The following is a 16,830-nucleotide window of genomic DNA, read 5'->3' as shown; positions in this document are numbered from 1 at the left end:
AATCAAGGTCAAAAGGATAATTCGCTCCTGTCCCTCTCCCAGGGACCAGAGCAATGGGGTTTGTATCTTTCCCTTCTCCCAATTTTTGGCACTAAAACAATTTTTTAAATTTTATTAAATGCTAGAAAAAATCGATAAATCAATTGATAGCATTTAAAAATTGCGCTTGGATATTTAATTAATTAATTTTGCCTATTTTAAAAATCGAATTAATTAATTGCAAAGGCATTAAATGAATTAATTATTATTTTAAATAAAAATCAAATTGGAGCGCTTGGATTTAAATATTTTACAAAAGTCGGCCCTTGTTATTTATTTAAAAAATTGTTTTAAATTACCTCATTTTGCAAAAGTTGGCCTAGAGGTAAATGAGAGGTGAGCGCTTATAAAAGGAGGGTGAAAATTTTCATTTTATCATCTTCCATATGCGATTTTGGAGAAGTGTGATTGGTATTCAAGTGGAGCGAATTTCCATTCCAAGGAAGGCGCAAAACATCATCAAGGGAGTGCGAACTTGAAGTTAAAGTAAGGCGAACTTGCCAAAGACATTAAAGATCACATCAAAGACCCCAAGGGTGGCAAATTGATAAGGAGGACGTTCATTTGAAGAGAGATCACGTTGAAGTCACCAAATTTCGATTGTTGCCTAGGCGAATTTCTTGTTTTGCATTCTAGAGTTTAGCTCTCAAGTGAGGTATGGCGAGGATCCCTTGAATTTTGAATTTTGATCATCATTGCTTCAAATTTTGAATTTTGAAATTTTGAATTCCAGTAGCTCAAATCGTTTTTAGGAAATGATAACTCAAGGACTTATCATGAAGTTTCCTAATCTTTAATCTAATCTAGTTATTCATTGCAAAGTCTAGTTACTTATTATGAAATGTTGTGTAGGTATGGCGACCCCGAAGGCGGGAGCATCCACCAGTCGTCCAGCTCTCATGAAGGAAGATCAAAAGACCGAAGAAGTGGAGACCAAGATCGTGTCTAAATGGAGCAACATTGGAGATACCAACTTGGGCAACTTCAGCACGAAGAAGTTTCGAGAGGTCCCCTACATTGGTAAGCCATCACCTGTCGCCCGGAGAATAATTGAAAGTGGCATCATTAAGGCGGCCGGCTTCCCTCCAGCAGTTCAGTGTCATGAGTTGATGATCGAGTGTGCTCGTCATTATGATCCTCAGTCCAGAACGATCGTGTCCAAGGAAGGAAACACTTTAGCATATCTTTCAGAGGAAGCTATAAGTGAGGCTTTCCATCTTCCAGAGCACAGGGATATGATATACAAGAGCAGAGAAGGAGCTAGGTCCATGTACGAAGATGATCCAGATGCTTGCCTAAGCATCATCAACAAGAACTGGTTACTCAAGAGTCGTCCTCGCCTGAGCAAGATCCCGAACACACTACATAGGATTGATTTCCAGGAGGAGTACAGAGATTTGATTACAATGCTCAACCGAGTTACAGGAGCCCCTCAGGCCTTCTACTTTGAGAGGTGGATGTTCTACTTTATCCAGGTGATAGTTCAGGGAAAAGGAACGATTCATTGGGCTAGGATGATTAGCCATTGCTTGGACGTACAGTTGAGGAGACTCAAGGCTACCAAATCCTTCCACATGAGTTCATACGTCATATATGTCTTAATCAGGAGCTTTGAGTACGCAAGACTACCTCACAGAGGAGTGATTGGAAGAGGACCCGGCGAGGTCAGAGTTTGTGATTCCTATGTCCACTTGCATCATCCGCCAGGAAGCAACTACAAGCTAGTTAATAATACCTTCACGATGAACATCACGAGGACGTTGCAAGGTGGGATTCACAACAGATTATCTCAAGATGCACAGGAACTAGTAAAGAGGTACGGTGCTTGGTTTATCCAATTTCCGAAGTTTACTTATATCAGAGTCCATGGATGTCCTTCACCTCCATACATGTTGCCGAGATATCCGACAGACAGAATAGTGTTACTTGAGGTAACAAGACAGTTGGCAGCTTATGCGAAGGCATTCAGACACAGACATGGAAATGGAGTTCCTGTACCTATCATCTTAGGCAATTCAGTTGAGGTATGTCCTAATGCTTTAGCCATGGATGACGCAGAGAAGGAGTTAGCTTTGTATTCTTTTTCATCCTTTGCCTTGAGAGAAAACTTTGATCCACATGGATATATAGAGGAGACAGTCGGTAGGAAGTTTAAGAATGAGTTTCAGATAGAAGATTTTATGATGAATCTCTTAGACGATCTTGAAGTGAAAAGAAAGATGCATTCTAGATTGCCTTTGGATTTCATCATGAAATGCAAGATTTACAGAGTGGCCGACCAAGCACAGGACAGTGGCAGATATCTCCAGTCATCCTATGATCGAGAAAGCAAATCAGTAAGGTTAGATTGGAATGAGCCTGAGGTCGTGGATCTAGATGCTTTGATGGCTCCAGTCCTGTCTTGTACTCGCAGATGGGTTGATGTGCAGCATCAGAAGTTGAGAGAGCAAGGCATAGCTATGACTTTCACTTTGGAAGAAAAACCAGCCGAAGGTGGAGCTAGTGTAAGCGAAGGTAATCCTAATCCCAGGAATGCAAATGAAGGCAACCTTCAAAGTGCAAGTGAAGGCGATCTCCATCCAAGAGGCTCGAAGAGGAAAGAGAGACCTGGAAAGAGAGAATCTTCCAAGAAGAAGCAAGGGGCCAACCGAGATCGTTCATCCGGCACATCTTCTCGACCTGAGAAGAGGACACTTGAAGTGGAAGAGTCTATGGAGTCAATGGTACAGAATGATAAAGAAGGACAGGTACCTCAAAAGTCACCAAGTGCATCTCTCCAAGATTATGAGCTACATGAAGACAAGAATAATGAAGAAGAAATATTGCATAAGGAAATACAGGTCAAAGAGACAAGATCAGCCATCCCAGATTGGTTGAAGGAAAGATTAACTAAGGTGATCGTGATTGAGGACGAAGACAATATAATTGACTTGGAGAGCCTTGTCGGACATTCCCAGGAAGTGACAGAAAAGAGGAAGGCTACCAAGATGTCCAAGATGATTAGAGATGAGACTGGATCCAGAAAATTACAGATAGCTACACCGGCAGTGGACAAGTATGAAGGTGAGATCTTAGCAGAGGAATATGATATAGAGACATTTGAGCTAGGTCCATCCACAGCCGAGCAGACACTTGATGATGCCACCGATTCATTTGAGGCCTTGAAAGACAAGCTTAGGGAAGAAATGGAGAAGAATAGGAAGCTTGAGAGAGAGGTTGGTGCATGGAGAGCATATTTCAGCCATCTCAATCAACCTTTAGGACGTCAGGATCCAGCAAGATCACCCATACAGGCACTTCCCCTTCAATCAATTGGTGAGGCAGAGAGATTCAGGAGTATGGTCCAGCGTATGAGTACTTGGATGGACAAATCTCATACAGTTGCCGTAGAATTTACAACAAGGATGATGAAGACTATTCATAGGGCTATCCAGGTTCTTGAGATTATCCACAACTTGATGATAACAGTAGCTGCTTTTGCTCATACCAAAGAGGTTATCATCCTGTCTTGAAAGTAATCAGACAAACATCGAGGAAGGTCTTAGCGCAGGAAAAGATCATGGATGGAGGACCTCATAGTTTGCTTCAGTGGTCAACCTTACTCTAGATGAAGAGTGTTCTCTTTGAGGACATCAGTACTAGATGTAGCCATGTTGAGGAGGTGATCAATCCGATCCAGGACAGAGTATTTGAGGTACTACATACCATTCTTGGCAGGAGGATCGAGGTCGAGACGGATGTGGATTTGCAAGAATTGGAGGATAGGATCAAGGTCATCTTTTGCAAGGACGCCAATATCACAGATGAGCAACAGGACCAGATGTTTGCTACCATGCTCCTGATCGAAAAGACTAAGGAACTTGAACTTACATGGGACGCAGCTCTTCTAGATGCATTTGATCAGGTCATCCACTTGGAAGAAAGAATGAAGAATCTTCCCGAGATTCCAATTGCTGAGATCGAAGGAATCATATCAAGATTCATTGCATATGCTAAAAAGGAGCATTGGAAAGGGAATAAGATTCTAGATGAGAGGTTGCTATAGATGACATGGCACCTTAGTTGTCATTGGTTTATGTCTCCTAGATTTTCGTGCCAAATTTAATAATTGGCTATGCATTTAATGTTGTGCAATAAAAGGGGAACTTTTGTAATAAAACCCTAATTAGGGTTTAGGTGTCATGATCTTGGCCATTGATCTGCTTTTTGATCTGGACCGTTCATTGTAATTGAGGATGCTATTTATACCCTCATTTCATTTCATTTTCATAATTAGATGTGAGAAGAAGATTAGATTATTGATGTATTAGAGAGATTAGAGTTTAGAAGCAATTTACTTTTGTAGCAAGATTGAGTTTTGAGGAAAGAATTCAAACAATTGTTGTACATGATGACTTTGAAATCAATGAAATATTGAAGTTATGGTGTTTTATTGCAATTCTCTTGGTTATCTTCATGGTTGTTCAATTTTCTTGAATCATTCTCAATCAAAGTAGTGTGTTAATTCGAAGGACAAAGTGTTGGACTTGATCTTTGGTAGGATTCGCTTTCCAAACAACTAGCTTCTTGCTGATTGTAGGAACGCCTCGCATGGTCAACTGGAGAATACTTGAATCACTTAACCTTCAATCATTGTTGTATCTTGGATATGTACCTTCGTGGTAGTGTCTTTGATCTTTGATGTATTGAAAAATCATTTGTTACCTTAGAAGATCGCATCAATTTCAATTGAGTTGTTATTTTATGGCAAAATTGAAGTTGGTAGAATCTTGCCAAGTCTTGTCCACATTGAGTCATTCTTAGGGTTAGACTAGATTAGATCTCTCGCAAACCCTATCCTTTTGATATTTTTTTGAAAAGCTTCTTTAGTTTAGCAAAATCTTCGGCAACGTAAGGCCCCTTGAGGACACAGCAAATCACAACGACCACCGGTGCTTATCCACACGTAGAGACCCTACTTACAAGAACATTGGAGTCATCCTAACTGATCCTTCTTGCGAAATCTTCAGCAGTTAGCGACTTTATTCAAGAGAGGATAAGATGCCTTTGGGTATTTTATTCTGTGTATGATTGTGTACAAAATACACGTCAACACCATCATCAACGATCAACAATTCTTTTAAAGGGTGCAAGACGACTCCACCATTCATCCTAGCTCGTCATTCATTGATTTTCGTCGTCGGCCTTTTCCATGTGTGATTGTCAGCAAACCTAGGTAGTAATGTGACTGCAGGGACACGTTCGCGAAAGACACATGACATTTGGTTAATAGCTAAATATCGATTTGCAGAACGACGGTGGGAACATACATTGACTAATCCTACGGTAAGTAAACAACTTGCAATACATTTGAAGGTTAGCAGAATTTAGATATTTAGAAGGGCATTTTCCCCATACCAACTTCCTCTATATCGCTGGATTTTATTGCAAGTGGTCAAATGTTCTAACTTTGTTATCATGGGTTTAACTTACTTTATTATCATGTCTTTTAATGGGAGCTTAGTTTTCAAAACTATATTCATGTTTTGTATAATATATTTATTAAATCTATTTTTTATTAATTTTTTTTAAATGTTGCGCATATATTATATGTTTAACTTTTAATTGTGCTTTTGGTATATACAATTATATATTATTATTATACATTATGTTTTATATAATATATTTAAATAAAAATATATTAAAATATATAATTAATATATTTAATATTAATTAAAATATCAAATATATTATGTGTAAATTTATATTTATATTTATTATTTAATTTGGCTAGAAGTGAGTCATTTAATGGAATGTTGAGATTTTATTACTTTTTCACTTCTTTTTTTTCACTATTTTGGTTGTTTGTTTCCTTTTTTTCCCATCACGGCTAATTTATTTTCTCACTTTTTTCCTTCATGTATTATGGGAGATTATTTTATTAGGCTTTGGTAGGGTTTTGTCATATCTTTCTGCCAAACTCTTTTCATTTTTTTTCTCATCAACATCATTGACAATATGCAACAATATGTGTAGATATGGCACATAGATTTTTATGAATGGTGCATAGCTCAAACCATTGAATGACCCTCATCATAGAAGCCCTCATGTCTCCATCCAACAACCATGATCTCTCCCTTTGTTCTAGCTGGCAAGATGTGGTCACTTTTAATCAACGTGCTAGCCCGGTAAGATGTGGTCCACATGATGATGTAGGTTATTGGTAACACTTTATTATTTTTTAATCTCTTTAATATGCTTCATTTTAACTTAGATTTAAGTTTGAAATTTATTTTAATTATTTATATCCTTTTATGAAATTACAAATAATAATCAAAAGTAATTAGAATAAATTTAATTTATAACTATTTGTCTCATATCTCTACCCCTCTCTCTCTCTCTAATTCTTCTATACCTCTATTTCTCTATCTCTCTCTCTATCTCTTTCTCTATCTCTCTATATCACCCTCTATCTATATCTCTCCCTCTCTATATATTGAGCTACCCTCTCTATATATTGAGCTATCTCTCCCTCTTCTTATCTCCCTCTCTCATCCTCTTCTCTCTCTTGCTCCTTTACCTATCTCTCTCCCTTTCTCTCCCTCCCTTTATCTTTACCCATCTCGCCCTCCCTTTAACCCTATTGTTCATTCTATTTCTACCTCTCTCCCTTTTTATTTTTTATATATCCATATCTATCCCTTTTTCTTCCCATATATCTCCATCTCTTCCACTTTATTTCTCCCTCTCTCTCTTTATTTCTCCATCTCTATATCCCCTTATTTCTTTCTCTCCATCTCTATTTGACTATCTCTTTGTCCTTGTCTCCCCTCCCCTCTCTCTACACACACACACACATCTCTCTCTCTCTCTCTCTCTCTCTCTCTCTCTCTCTCTCTCTCTCTCTCCACCTATCTCTATTTTTAGATATCTATTTGTCTCTCTCTTCCTCTCTTGCTCTATCTTCAGCTCTACTTCTATCTTCCTCTCTCCCCCTATTCTTAGGCCTCTCTCTCTCTCTCCATCTCCATTCATATTTATATCTTCCTCTTTATCTCTATTTCTCTCCCTCACTCTTCCTCCCTCTCTCTCCCTATTTCTATCCCTATCTTTTCCTCTCTCCCTATTACAAACATAACATGAGTCTACTGGTAATGGAACCTAATTATCTTCATATAGAGGTTTTATTTCAATCATGTTTGTATTCATATCTCTCACGTATCCATTGAGACCTTTGTTGCACAAACAACATTTTTATATGATCTACCAATTGACCTTGCGTATTTTTTATATTGAATCAAGAAATTCACTTCATGCATTACACAAATGTATGCAAAAAATAGACCAAATTTTCTCCTGTTTATACTTTTTCGGCGTACCCATTGCACACCAAGGTGCAATTGCTAGTATTTATTCTTTGATATTTACGGGACTACTTTTCATCGATGATTGCCTTTGACACATCAGGTTCTATGCATACGTAGTCATATCTGAGTCAGCCCCATTACTCATCGTTGCAAGCATAATTCTCCAGATCGGAGGGAGTAACGTACCACCATCCTTGAAATTAGCGTATTAAGCATTACTTATATATCGACACATCAGCTATAACAAGTATGGTTACCAGTAATAAAGGGAAAAGATCTTAGATATAGGTTCTTATTTCATTGGAAAGCACTCAATAAGAGCAGCAGATCACATCAGAACTGTTATTAAGTTACTGGCAGTAACATCTTTGTTATTGATTTGGATCTCTTTTAGTAGAGCAGATGATTATAATATAGAAGAACTACTTTCAAGTATATAAATCGGGGAAGCTATAAAGATAAGTCCTATTCTTCTAAATTATTCTTTAAAATTTTAATTAAATATCATAATGAAATGTCTTCATCACTTTAATTCGGAATGATTGTCTCGGGATTAAATTAAGGGAATCCCCAAGTGGGGACATTACAGGTCATGACTGCTTAGGATTCATTATATATCTTGCTTGATTGTTCTATCCAGCCATGGTAGGAGAAATGGGGGATTACAAGGAGGGGAACGACAATGGGGTACTCTTCCAAGTATGCCACCTCATCATTGTGACCAAATGGTCCCCTGAGGCCAAGGGGGTACAGGGGTACTAACTTTGGGCTTAGAAGAGATGGGCTTTCGGAGCACACCCCATTGTGAATACGCCTCATCCCTCTATCATGGTAAATTAATACACCAAGAACTTCAATCATAGTAAGTGGAATTGGATGACATGATGACGGGGAACGGTTATAGGACACCTCACTAGGTACACTACTCATGTGGATGGAACGGGCCACATGAAGCCAAGAGGGATGGTATATCTGCTCTTGGGCCCAGGGTAGAGGATCTCTAAGACACCTTATCGAGTCACCTTATTCTAGCTTCCCTATGGTTGAATTTCTCCAATAAATCAGATATGTCTTATGACTAAGTTAATTTTCTTAACCCTAGTAGGATTTAAGGGCAAAATCTAGGGCATTTAAAAAAGGGGACATTACAAATGGTATCAGAGCATGATCTTGCGAGCTTGTAGGGAAAGGATAAATCAATGGATGCATTGTAGTCAATAAGAAGAGTCTAACAATGCATATATTCATGTATGCTTTGTCTCTTCATACATTCATGTGTATATTCCATGTTTTCAAGTGTATGCTCCTTGTTTGGCTCTATATTTTTAGCTAATCTAGAATATGAGAATAACAAGAGTGAACCAAAAGGGATATGAAGGTATAGATGCGTGTCGTGCTTCTAATCCTCTTCTCAATGTATGACAAATTTTCCCTTCGTTTGTCTCGAAGAAATATCCATAGGACCAACTAAAACAGTTCTTACGATTACAATTGATGAGAGAAAACTTGTCTTAAGATTACAAACCTTGCAAATTTCCAATCATTAGTCGAGATAACCCACAATGAATTAAGGACATTGATATATGCATTGAGGATCTAAGGGTTAGTTTAGGGATCCTCCCATTAAAAGGACTTGTTTAAAACTATGATTGCTTGAAGACAAGCAAATTTGGGAAGGGCGGACTATCATGCCCCTGCCATGAACGAGAATTGGGAAATTGTCTCACTGAAAGTAAAACTTCACAATTTCCCCTTCATCACAACAGTTCACAACTCTGCAGCAGATCGTATATAATAAGGATCATTGTATAATAAATCACTCTGCCCCCTTATTGGCAGCGATCTCATCTAAGTTATGATAGGCGATGAATTAGAATTAAGACTTGTGTTTAGAGTGGAGCGGTTTAATGAAATAGAACAAGATCTCTCAAACTAAGGGTTAGTTATGAAGGGACAGTAGTTAACAACAAGGAGGCACTTCTCCTACAACAGTCACCACCGTAGGCCTTCCACCATCAAGGAGTATCAAGGAACAAACTCCAACAACACCCAAGAAGGGGGCATGGGATGAAATCAGATTGAATATTATTAAATATACAACAGTTCAAATATACTCATGAGTTTGGGTATGAGTTCTTTATGCACAGCATGATGAAGATTATCTGCTCATTAATGATTAATAACGTGATGTTGTTTATAACTGTTTATAATATTTGTCTGTTTGTGATATATATGACTGTTTATGACTGTTTATAATATGTTGTATGTTTATGAATGTTTATGATATGTTTGTATGTTTATGACTGCTTAGGATTCATTATATATCTTGCTTTATTGCTATATCTAGCCATGGTAGGGGGAATGAGGGATTACAAGGAGGGGAACGGCGATGGGGTAATCTTCTAAGTATGCCACCTCATGGTCCCATGATGCCAAGGGGGTACAAGGGTACTGCCTTTGGGCTTAGAAGAGACGGGATTTTGGGGCATCCTATGTGAATATGCTTCATCTCTCTATCATGGTGAATTAATACACCAAGAAGTCCAATCATAGGAATTGGAATTGGATGACATGATGAAGGGGAATGGTTATAGGACACCTCACTAGGTACACCACTTCATATGGATGGCATAGGCCACATGAGGCCAAGAGGGATGCTATATCCGCTCTTGAGCCTAGGGTAGAGTATCTCGAAGACACCTTATTGAGTCACCTTATTCTAGCTTCCCTATGGTTGAATTTCTTCAATACATTTGAGATATCTTATGATTATGTTAATGTTCCCAACCCTAGTAGGATTTTAGGGAAAGAACTAGGGCCTTTATAAAAAGGGACATTACAGAAAGTGTCGAAGGCTCTTTCTATTGCCAATTTTTAGTTTTGTATTAAAAGACTGTAGACTTATAGCTAAAGAAACAAAATTTGTAAGAAAAGACATATTGGGGTTTGAACAACACAAGACAAAATTCACAAAATGTATAAGCATTTAAATACAGCTCATTGTGAGGATAACTTATGGCACATAGAGTGACAGAAAGATGATCACAAAGTATCAAAGAAGAAGGTGAAGTGTTTTGTTTGCTTCAAACGAATTGGAGATGGGTATTTTGAAGAGCCCGATGCCTGCTTGTCTTGTTAACAAAGACTGCCTAAAATGGGCACAAGTGTACTTGAGGGATTGTGTGTGTAGTTTTCAAGATGAGATTTCTTTTTCACTTGGTTTGATCAATGTTCTTAGTTGGCGAATTATAGAGTTGCCTTAGATTATCACAAATTGTAACGAGAAGTCTATGGAGGGTGGTATGTCCCATACATTTCTCATGACTTGGGTTATTGGAGACTTACTCAATCTCTTTGGATGTTGGCTTGAACCAACAACTCTTCCTACGAAATTCTATATGGCCATGTTATTCACTATAACAACCATGGCACTACTTTCAAAAAAATTATATTATGGTCACATATATAACAGAGTGGAAGCAAAGATTAAGAGCTTGCTTTTGTGGCTTGAAACCAAACGAGAGGTATTTCATTTGAAAGAAGAACCAAAAGAGGATTCTGTTAGAATCAATGACAGTCCCAAAGACACTGAGGGGAGGGGGGGGGTGAATCAGTGTCTAACTGGTTAGCAGAATATTTGACCTTATTAATAACTTTGTATCCCAAAACAATGTACTGGTAAATAAGAATTAATGCAACAAATAAGAATAACAGAGACAACATAGAGAATACACCATAACACAAGATATTTAACGAGGAAACCCGGTGTGGGAAAAACCTCGATGGGATTTGTGACCCACAATATTCACTCACTGGCCAATGAATAAATATTACTTACAATGAGGGGCCTGCACATGCAGGAAGGCTAGCAGCCTAGAGCTCACTGCTCAATTACAAAATAGAAGTATCACTGACATACAAAATGGATTATCAAAATCCAATACAATGTACTGCTTTAGATCAGCATCAACTATGCCAAGTTCAGTAACGGTTTAAGCTCAGTCTATTACCAAAAACCTTCGCTGTCAACTATATCACCTTATACAAAATATCATCTATATTCTCTCATATATCTCCTATCATCCATCTACAAAATGACCTATAAGATCTCATACATATATACGAGTCTTTTACAATATGCCATGTCGGCTTTTACAAAAGATAATTACAATATAAAACAATAAACAAAGTTTATTTCATGTCGGCTTGAGTGCCGGTATGCATTATTGCCGCTGTTGGTGAAGTGCATGCCGGTGTATGTAGAAGTCTATTGCCGGTGCTGGTAACTACCGGTGGGTTGTCAGGTGATTGCCAGTTGATTGCCATCAATGACAACATCAACTATTCTCATAAGAGTGTAGAATGCCAACAGATTCTAGAAATGAATGTAAGACAAAATCTTCAACACAAATTTTAAATGGTACATTAGAGCTTTGGAGAAAAATGCATCTAAACTCAATATGGATGAGAAATCAACTGGTTTAGGTGTGTTGAAACCTGCATCAACTTTACTACTACCTATTGTGTCCTCACAATTAGTTGAGTATATATATAATAGAAGAGACTTATATTACATGTCAGCAAGATCTTTATCATGAAGTCATACACCTACAATAGGTTCATATATAGCGCTAATCCTTGGATCTTGGCCAAATACAAGTATAGTTTTGATTGTGGGTGAAAAAAGTTTAGTTGACAAGGACCTGTTGACCAATCTTTTGCCTACTAACTCCTCTACTCGTCCAAAATCAAAGTCATTGTTTCTGCAATAGGGGTAATATTCTTTCTTGATGCTCTGAACTTGTATTTACTAGTGTTCATTACATTGTTCCATGAGGATGTGTCTCCCCCAAAAAACCATGCATCCCTAAGATGGGGATGTTTTTGAGACATGGGGACTTGGGGGAAATGTCCTCCCGTGGCACCACCACCTTGGCCACCTCTGTTGAGGACACCACCGGGTTGCTTACCATATGACACACACCATTACATATTGATTGCAACCTTTAACTCTGTGAAAACTAGTTTACCTTTCATGGGGCACTTGTAGAGATGTTATATTGGAGATTTTGCCTTAAAGATTTTAATTCACCTCAATCCGTATATCAGTGACGTCTCCCCCCCACCACTACTCTGCTGCCGCTGCCCTGCCATCCCTCCCATGCTATCCCCAAATTTAGACCCTTGGTCCCCGTCCTTGAAACCCATCCCTGCATCCCATGTCAGGAAACTATGTGTAACTATGGACTGTTCAAGAAATAACTGCTCTTTCTAGTGAAATAAAGGTGTTTGTTTTACCCTCTTGGGCAGAAATTGTAGGAAGAAACAATTGGCTTTAAGCAAAGTCCAATGTAACAAGGAAATGCAACATACGTAGGAAGTATTCTCTTAAGAGGCACTAAATGGGCTAAGCTAAAGCCAAACATGCAATAGCTATTGTGGAACTAATTTGGCCTCTATGTTTTAAAAAGCAAAAGCCACATTTAGTTTATTCACAAATGGACAATATGGTGTTATCAGATGAAGTGTATGCCTAGTAGTGGCAAATTCTTAACTAGAAAGGTGAAAAAACATACAAAGAGTTCTTTTCAAAACTCATTGAGTTTATGCCGGTGGAAATGAGCATAAAATTTATTCAATCAAATTACTAGTCTCTCCTAGCTTGGAAAGTACTAAACAAAATATTCTAGAAACGTAAATCTATAGCCATCATGTGCAAACTATTTGACATAATGCCTTTACAACCATTAGCTCGTCAAAATCTCACAAAGATTCATCTTTTTATTACAAAAACAGTTTTATTACTGTTTATAATTTTTTTCTTTTAATGAGTTGAAAATATGTACTCATTAAAAGGACTTCGTAATATTATATCAAAATGCTCCATAAGATCTGAAAAGTAGTTACAAATCGGTTAGGAGTTGATTATAGGCTGGCAAACTATAAATGAAATTGTTTCCAATGTTAAGGAGTTCAGTTCTGGTTCTTTCTATAGTTTAGTTGACAGCTGGGGGAAAGCTAAGGGGATTCTTGCAGAGTGTACAGGAAAGAAAGAATTGTAGAGCTCTTTTGCATGAATTTGAATGATGAATAATATAATTGATTACAGAGTCAGGGTATTATTCTTTCATGTTGTTTGTTATCTTTATGTTTAATTTGTAGCATCTTCTTGAATATTTCCTGTTGTGTGTGGAGTTCATAGGTTTTCTTTACATAATTGGGATGCGATTATAGGTAGTTATCTCATCATAGCATCATGAAACTCATTGTATATGTATCTCTTGTATGTTAGATTGCTTTTCTTCTAAAAAATCCTTGTGGCATACCTTATTTCCAAGTACTCTTTCTCAGAAATGGATCTTGGTATTAGTTTTCTCCCATGAAGTTTTTAATTATCTTTTCATTTCAGTTTTGGTTTAGTTTCCTTTCTTGATTTCTGGTCAAAAGCATACCCCAAACCTTAAATTTTATATACAAGGGAGCTGCCCCTCTCAAATGCAGAAGAAGATAGCTAATCTAATAGCGATCTCTGCAATTGTTGGTATATTTGTTGCCGCCTCTTGGGCAAATCAGAGTTATTTTCAAGGCAATGACTTCAGTAATGAATCTCTTTACCAACCAACCCTATATCCAGTAGCTGGTTAGGGTTTGAAGGAGAGCGACAGCAGGGAGAAGCAATTGTTGATGCTATTTTGACCTCCTAAATGCAAAAAACAAAATAGCCAATCTTATTATTTTTGGGGGTGGTGCAGTTAATTTTTTTTCTGTTTTGCTGGTTGAAGCAATTTTCACACTTGAAATGTGATTTATTTTCAATAGTTAGTAAAAAGACAAGGGACCCTACACCCTCAATTTATATAGCAAAAAAAGTGAAGTTTACTATCCATCTGAGCTAGATGAATACACTAAGGTGTAAACTTACACCACCACCAACAATAATATAAACTTAATAATAATGTATTTTTAAATAGTAAGATGTATTCCACAAGAATTCATTCTTTGAAACAAGAATTTCCTAAGATTAAATGGGTGAAGTTAAGGCAGGCCTACTACTCGCTTTCAGGGTTTAAACAAACATACATTTTTAGAAGTAAAGACATTTTCATGAAATGTTTTTGAGGAACCATATAATTTTGGAAGTTACAGAAGTGTAATATTTTCTTCTTCCGAATTCTCTATTCTATTAGGTGGCAAAAAGTTAAATATTTTCAATTTGATTAACCTCTTATATGATTTCGTATAAAAAGGACAACTTTTTAAAGAAAACAGTCAATTAATAGACATTGAGGCAATCTTATTTTCACTTGTTATGGCTTTTTTGAAAAAGCAGCCAAACGGTGAATGCTAGACGTTACAATGTACCAGCTGCCATTTGCGGTCATTGTCATGCCTGTATTTTGTGGGACAGAAAATTCTTAGGGGAAGGAGTAGCTTCTCGTCTGATAATTTTTCCAGGAAGTAGGAATTTTGGTACTTGGGATTTAGAAAAAAAGTTGAAATCCTTGTGAGTCCTTAAATAAAGATGCATGTGGCTCATCCTGTGAATTCCATCGCAATCACTTTATAGTATTGTTAATGATGAAGTATCATTAGATTTTAACATTTGATTTTATGTAGACATTTCTTCCTATAAGAAATGGCATGAATGCTATTCTTCAATCTTTATTGTTCCATTCAAGGAACACTCTTACATTGATGTTTTGTATAATTTCTTTTTATATGTTTTTCATTATTGACATAACATTCACCTGTGTAAGTTTTTCATTAAACTTTTAAGGAAAAAATTGCTTTACGACTGAAACTAATGAAGTCTCATTATAGTTAACAACTAGGATGTCTGCTTTTTTCTGTATTTCACTATTTTGTTGCCATAAAATTTCATTTTGAGCATGTAAACACCTATTTTGATTCAGTTGTCTTAAGATCCTAGTTATATTAGTGATTCATTTTTTGATGAAGTTATTTTTTACAAGAGATGTGACAATCCTGGTGTATGACATTTTGATCCAATTCCATTTTGTCTTGAATTTTTTTCATTACAATACGTGGTAAATATCTGAAGTTGCAGGTGGAGCATCACAATCACAAAGTTGTCTCGTATATTGATATTCCAATTGCAAATATAATTATAAAAAGCATTAATCAGTCATGTTCTTAGTACTTTCATTAGGAAATTGGTTTGAGAGGGAGAGAAATGAAAGTGAACGGTAGGATGATTATCCCCAGGCACTTGAGAAGGCATTTCATTGCAGTAGCTCATCTTATGCTGATAGTCCAATGCAAGAATCATCATTAGCTTTTTGACCTCTCCAACAGCTCAAGGAGTTTATTTCTGATACCAATTTGAACATTTTAAGAAAATTATTATAGAATCTAAATGGCATGTTGTTCATTGTATCCACAGGCCTTGAAAAGTGAAAGTCCTGATGACTTCCAGGATGCATTGCGAATTGTTATCAGATGCATTTGTTGTCCTGAAATGCACTTCACGAAGGTAAGAACCATAAATGGTATGGTTTCCAAACTTGTACACAACCAACCAAGCTGGTTGAAGCAACCATAATGTCTCAACTTTCTAGATCCAATATGTCAGCAAGAAATAATTTAAACACAGGGAAGTGCCATCTTGTCTGTTCATACTAGTGATTCTCAGATGCTATGTCTACCAAAAAGCTTGTAAGAAAATTCGTCTTAAGACCATTGCCATTGATTGTCTTCTATGCGGTTTAATCTAATTTTATTATATTCTATATGCAGGTTCTGCGTTTGTCAATGGAAAAAATTGGGACAGATGAATTTGCACTTACAAGAGTGGTCGTAACACGTGCTGAGATTGACATGAAGCACATCAAAGAAAACTACTTCAAACGAACGAGCAAGAAACTGGAACACGCAATAGCAGCTGATACCTCTGGAGACTACCAAGATTTACTGCTTACATTGATAGGCAAAGATGATGCTTGAGCATTTTCGTTTCCATAGGAGATTCAAAAACTACGTATATGATTGATATAAATAACTTAACAACATTGGATGCTTAGATTTACTGAACCTACAGACAATTTTATGTTGGTTATATTTGTTATATTGAGATCTCAACCTGATGCTTAGATTATAATTACGTATGATAAATATATCTTTGCGTGGAATTATGTATTTCAAGTTCCCATTCATTTTGAAGTGGATCATATATGAATAGATATAGGAATCCTCTAAGATAAAGCTTCTGCATTATTTCTATGAATACAGTATCAATAAATAAAATGGATAAATGCAAATTGGGTTTCATCTTAGTTCTTTAACAACTTGCTTACAAACTTTTAAATCCAGTTTGCGTTAAATAAGTTAAGCATTAATTGTTGGCTTATCAACAGCGCTCCTCTCAAGCTACTAAAGTAGTGGTAGAAGGGGACTTAATGGATGTTATTAAAGCATTAAGCAAAGG

General features: G+C 36.9%; 1 protein-coding gene across 1 annotated transcript in view; it reads left to right on the top strand.

The window, feature by feature from the left end:
• Window positions 1–16,534, top strand: part of LOC131038232 (annexin Gh1) — an 88,038-nt gene extending 71,504 nt beyond the window's left edge. The window contains exons 5-6 of the mRNA XM_057970603.2: window positions 15,790–15,879; window positions 16,143–16,534. Coding sequence (XP_057826586.1) covers window positions 15,790–15,879; window positions 16,143–16,349 — 297 coding nt within the window. The 3' untranslated portion in view covers window positions 16,350–16,534. The remainder of the gene's footprint in view (window positions 1–15,789; window positions 15,880–16,142) is intronic.
• The last annotated feature ends 296 nt before the right edge of the window (window positions 16,535–16,830 follow it).

The sequence above is a fragment of the Cryptomeria japonica genome, chromosome 10 (genome assembly GCF_030272615.1).
Source record: "Cryptomeria japonica chromosome 10, Sugi_1.0, whole genome shotgun sequence".
In the NCBI taxonomy this organism is placed as follows: domain Eukaryota; kingdom Viridiplantae; phylum Streptophyta; class Pinopsida; order Cupressales; family Cupressaceae; genus Cryptomeria; species Cryptomeria japonica.
The sequence above is the reverse complement of the archived record's forward strand: the minus strand, read 5'-3'. Positions and strand labels throughout refer to the sequence as shown.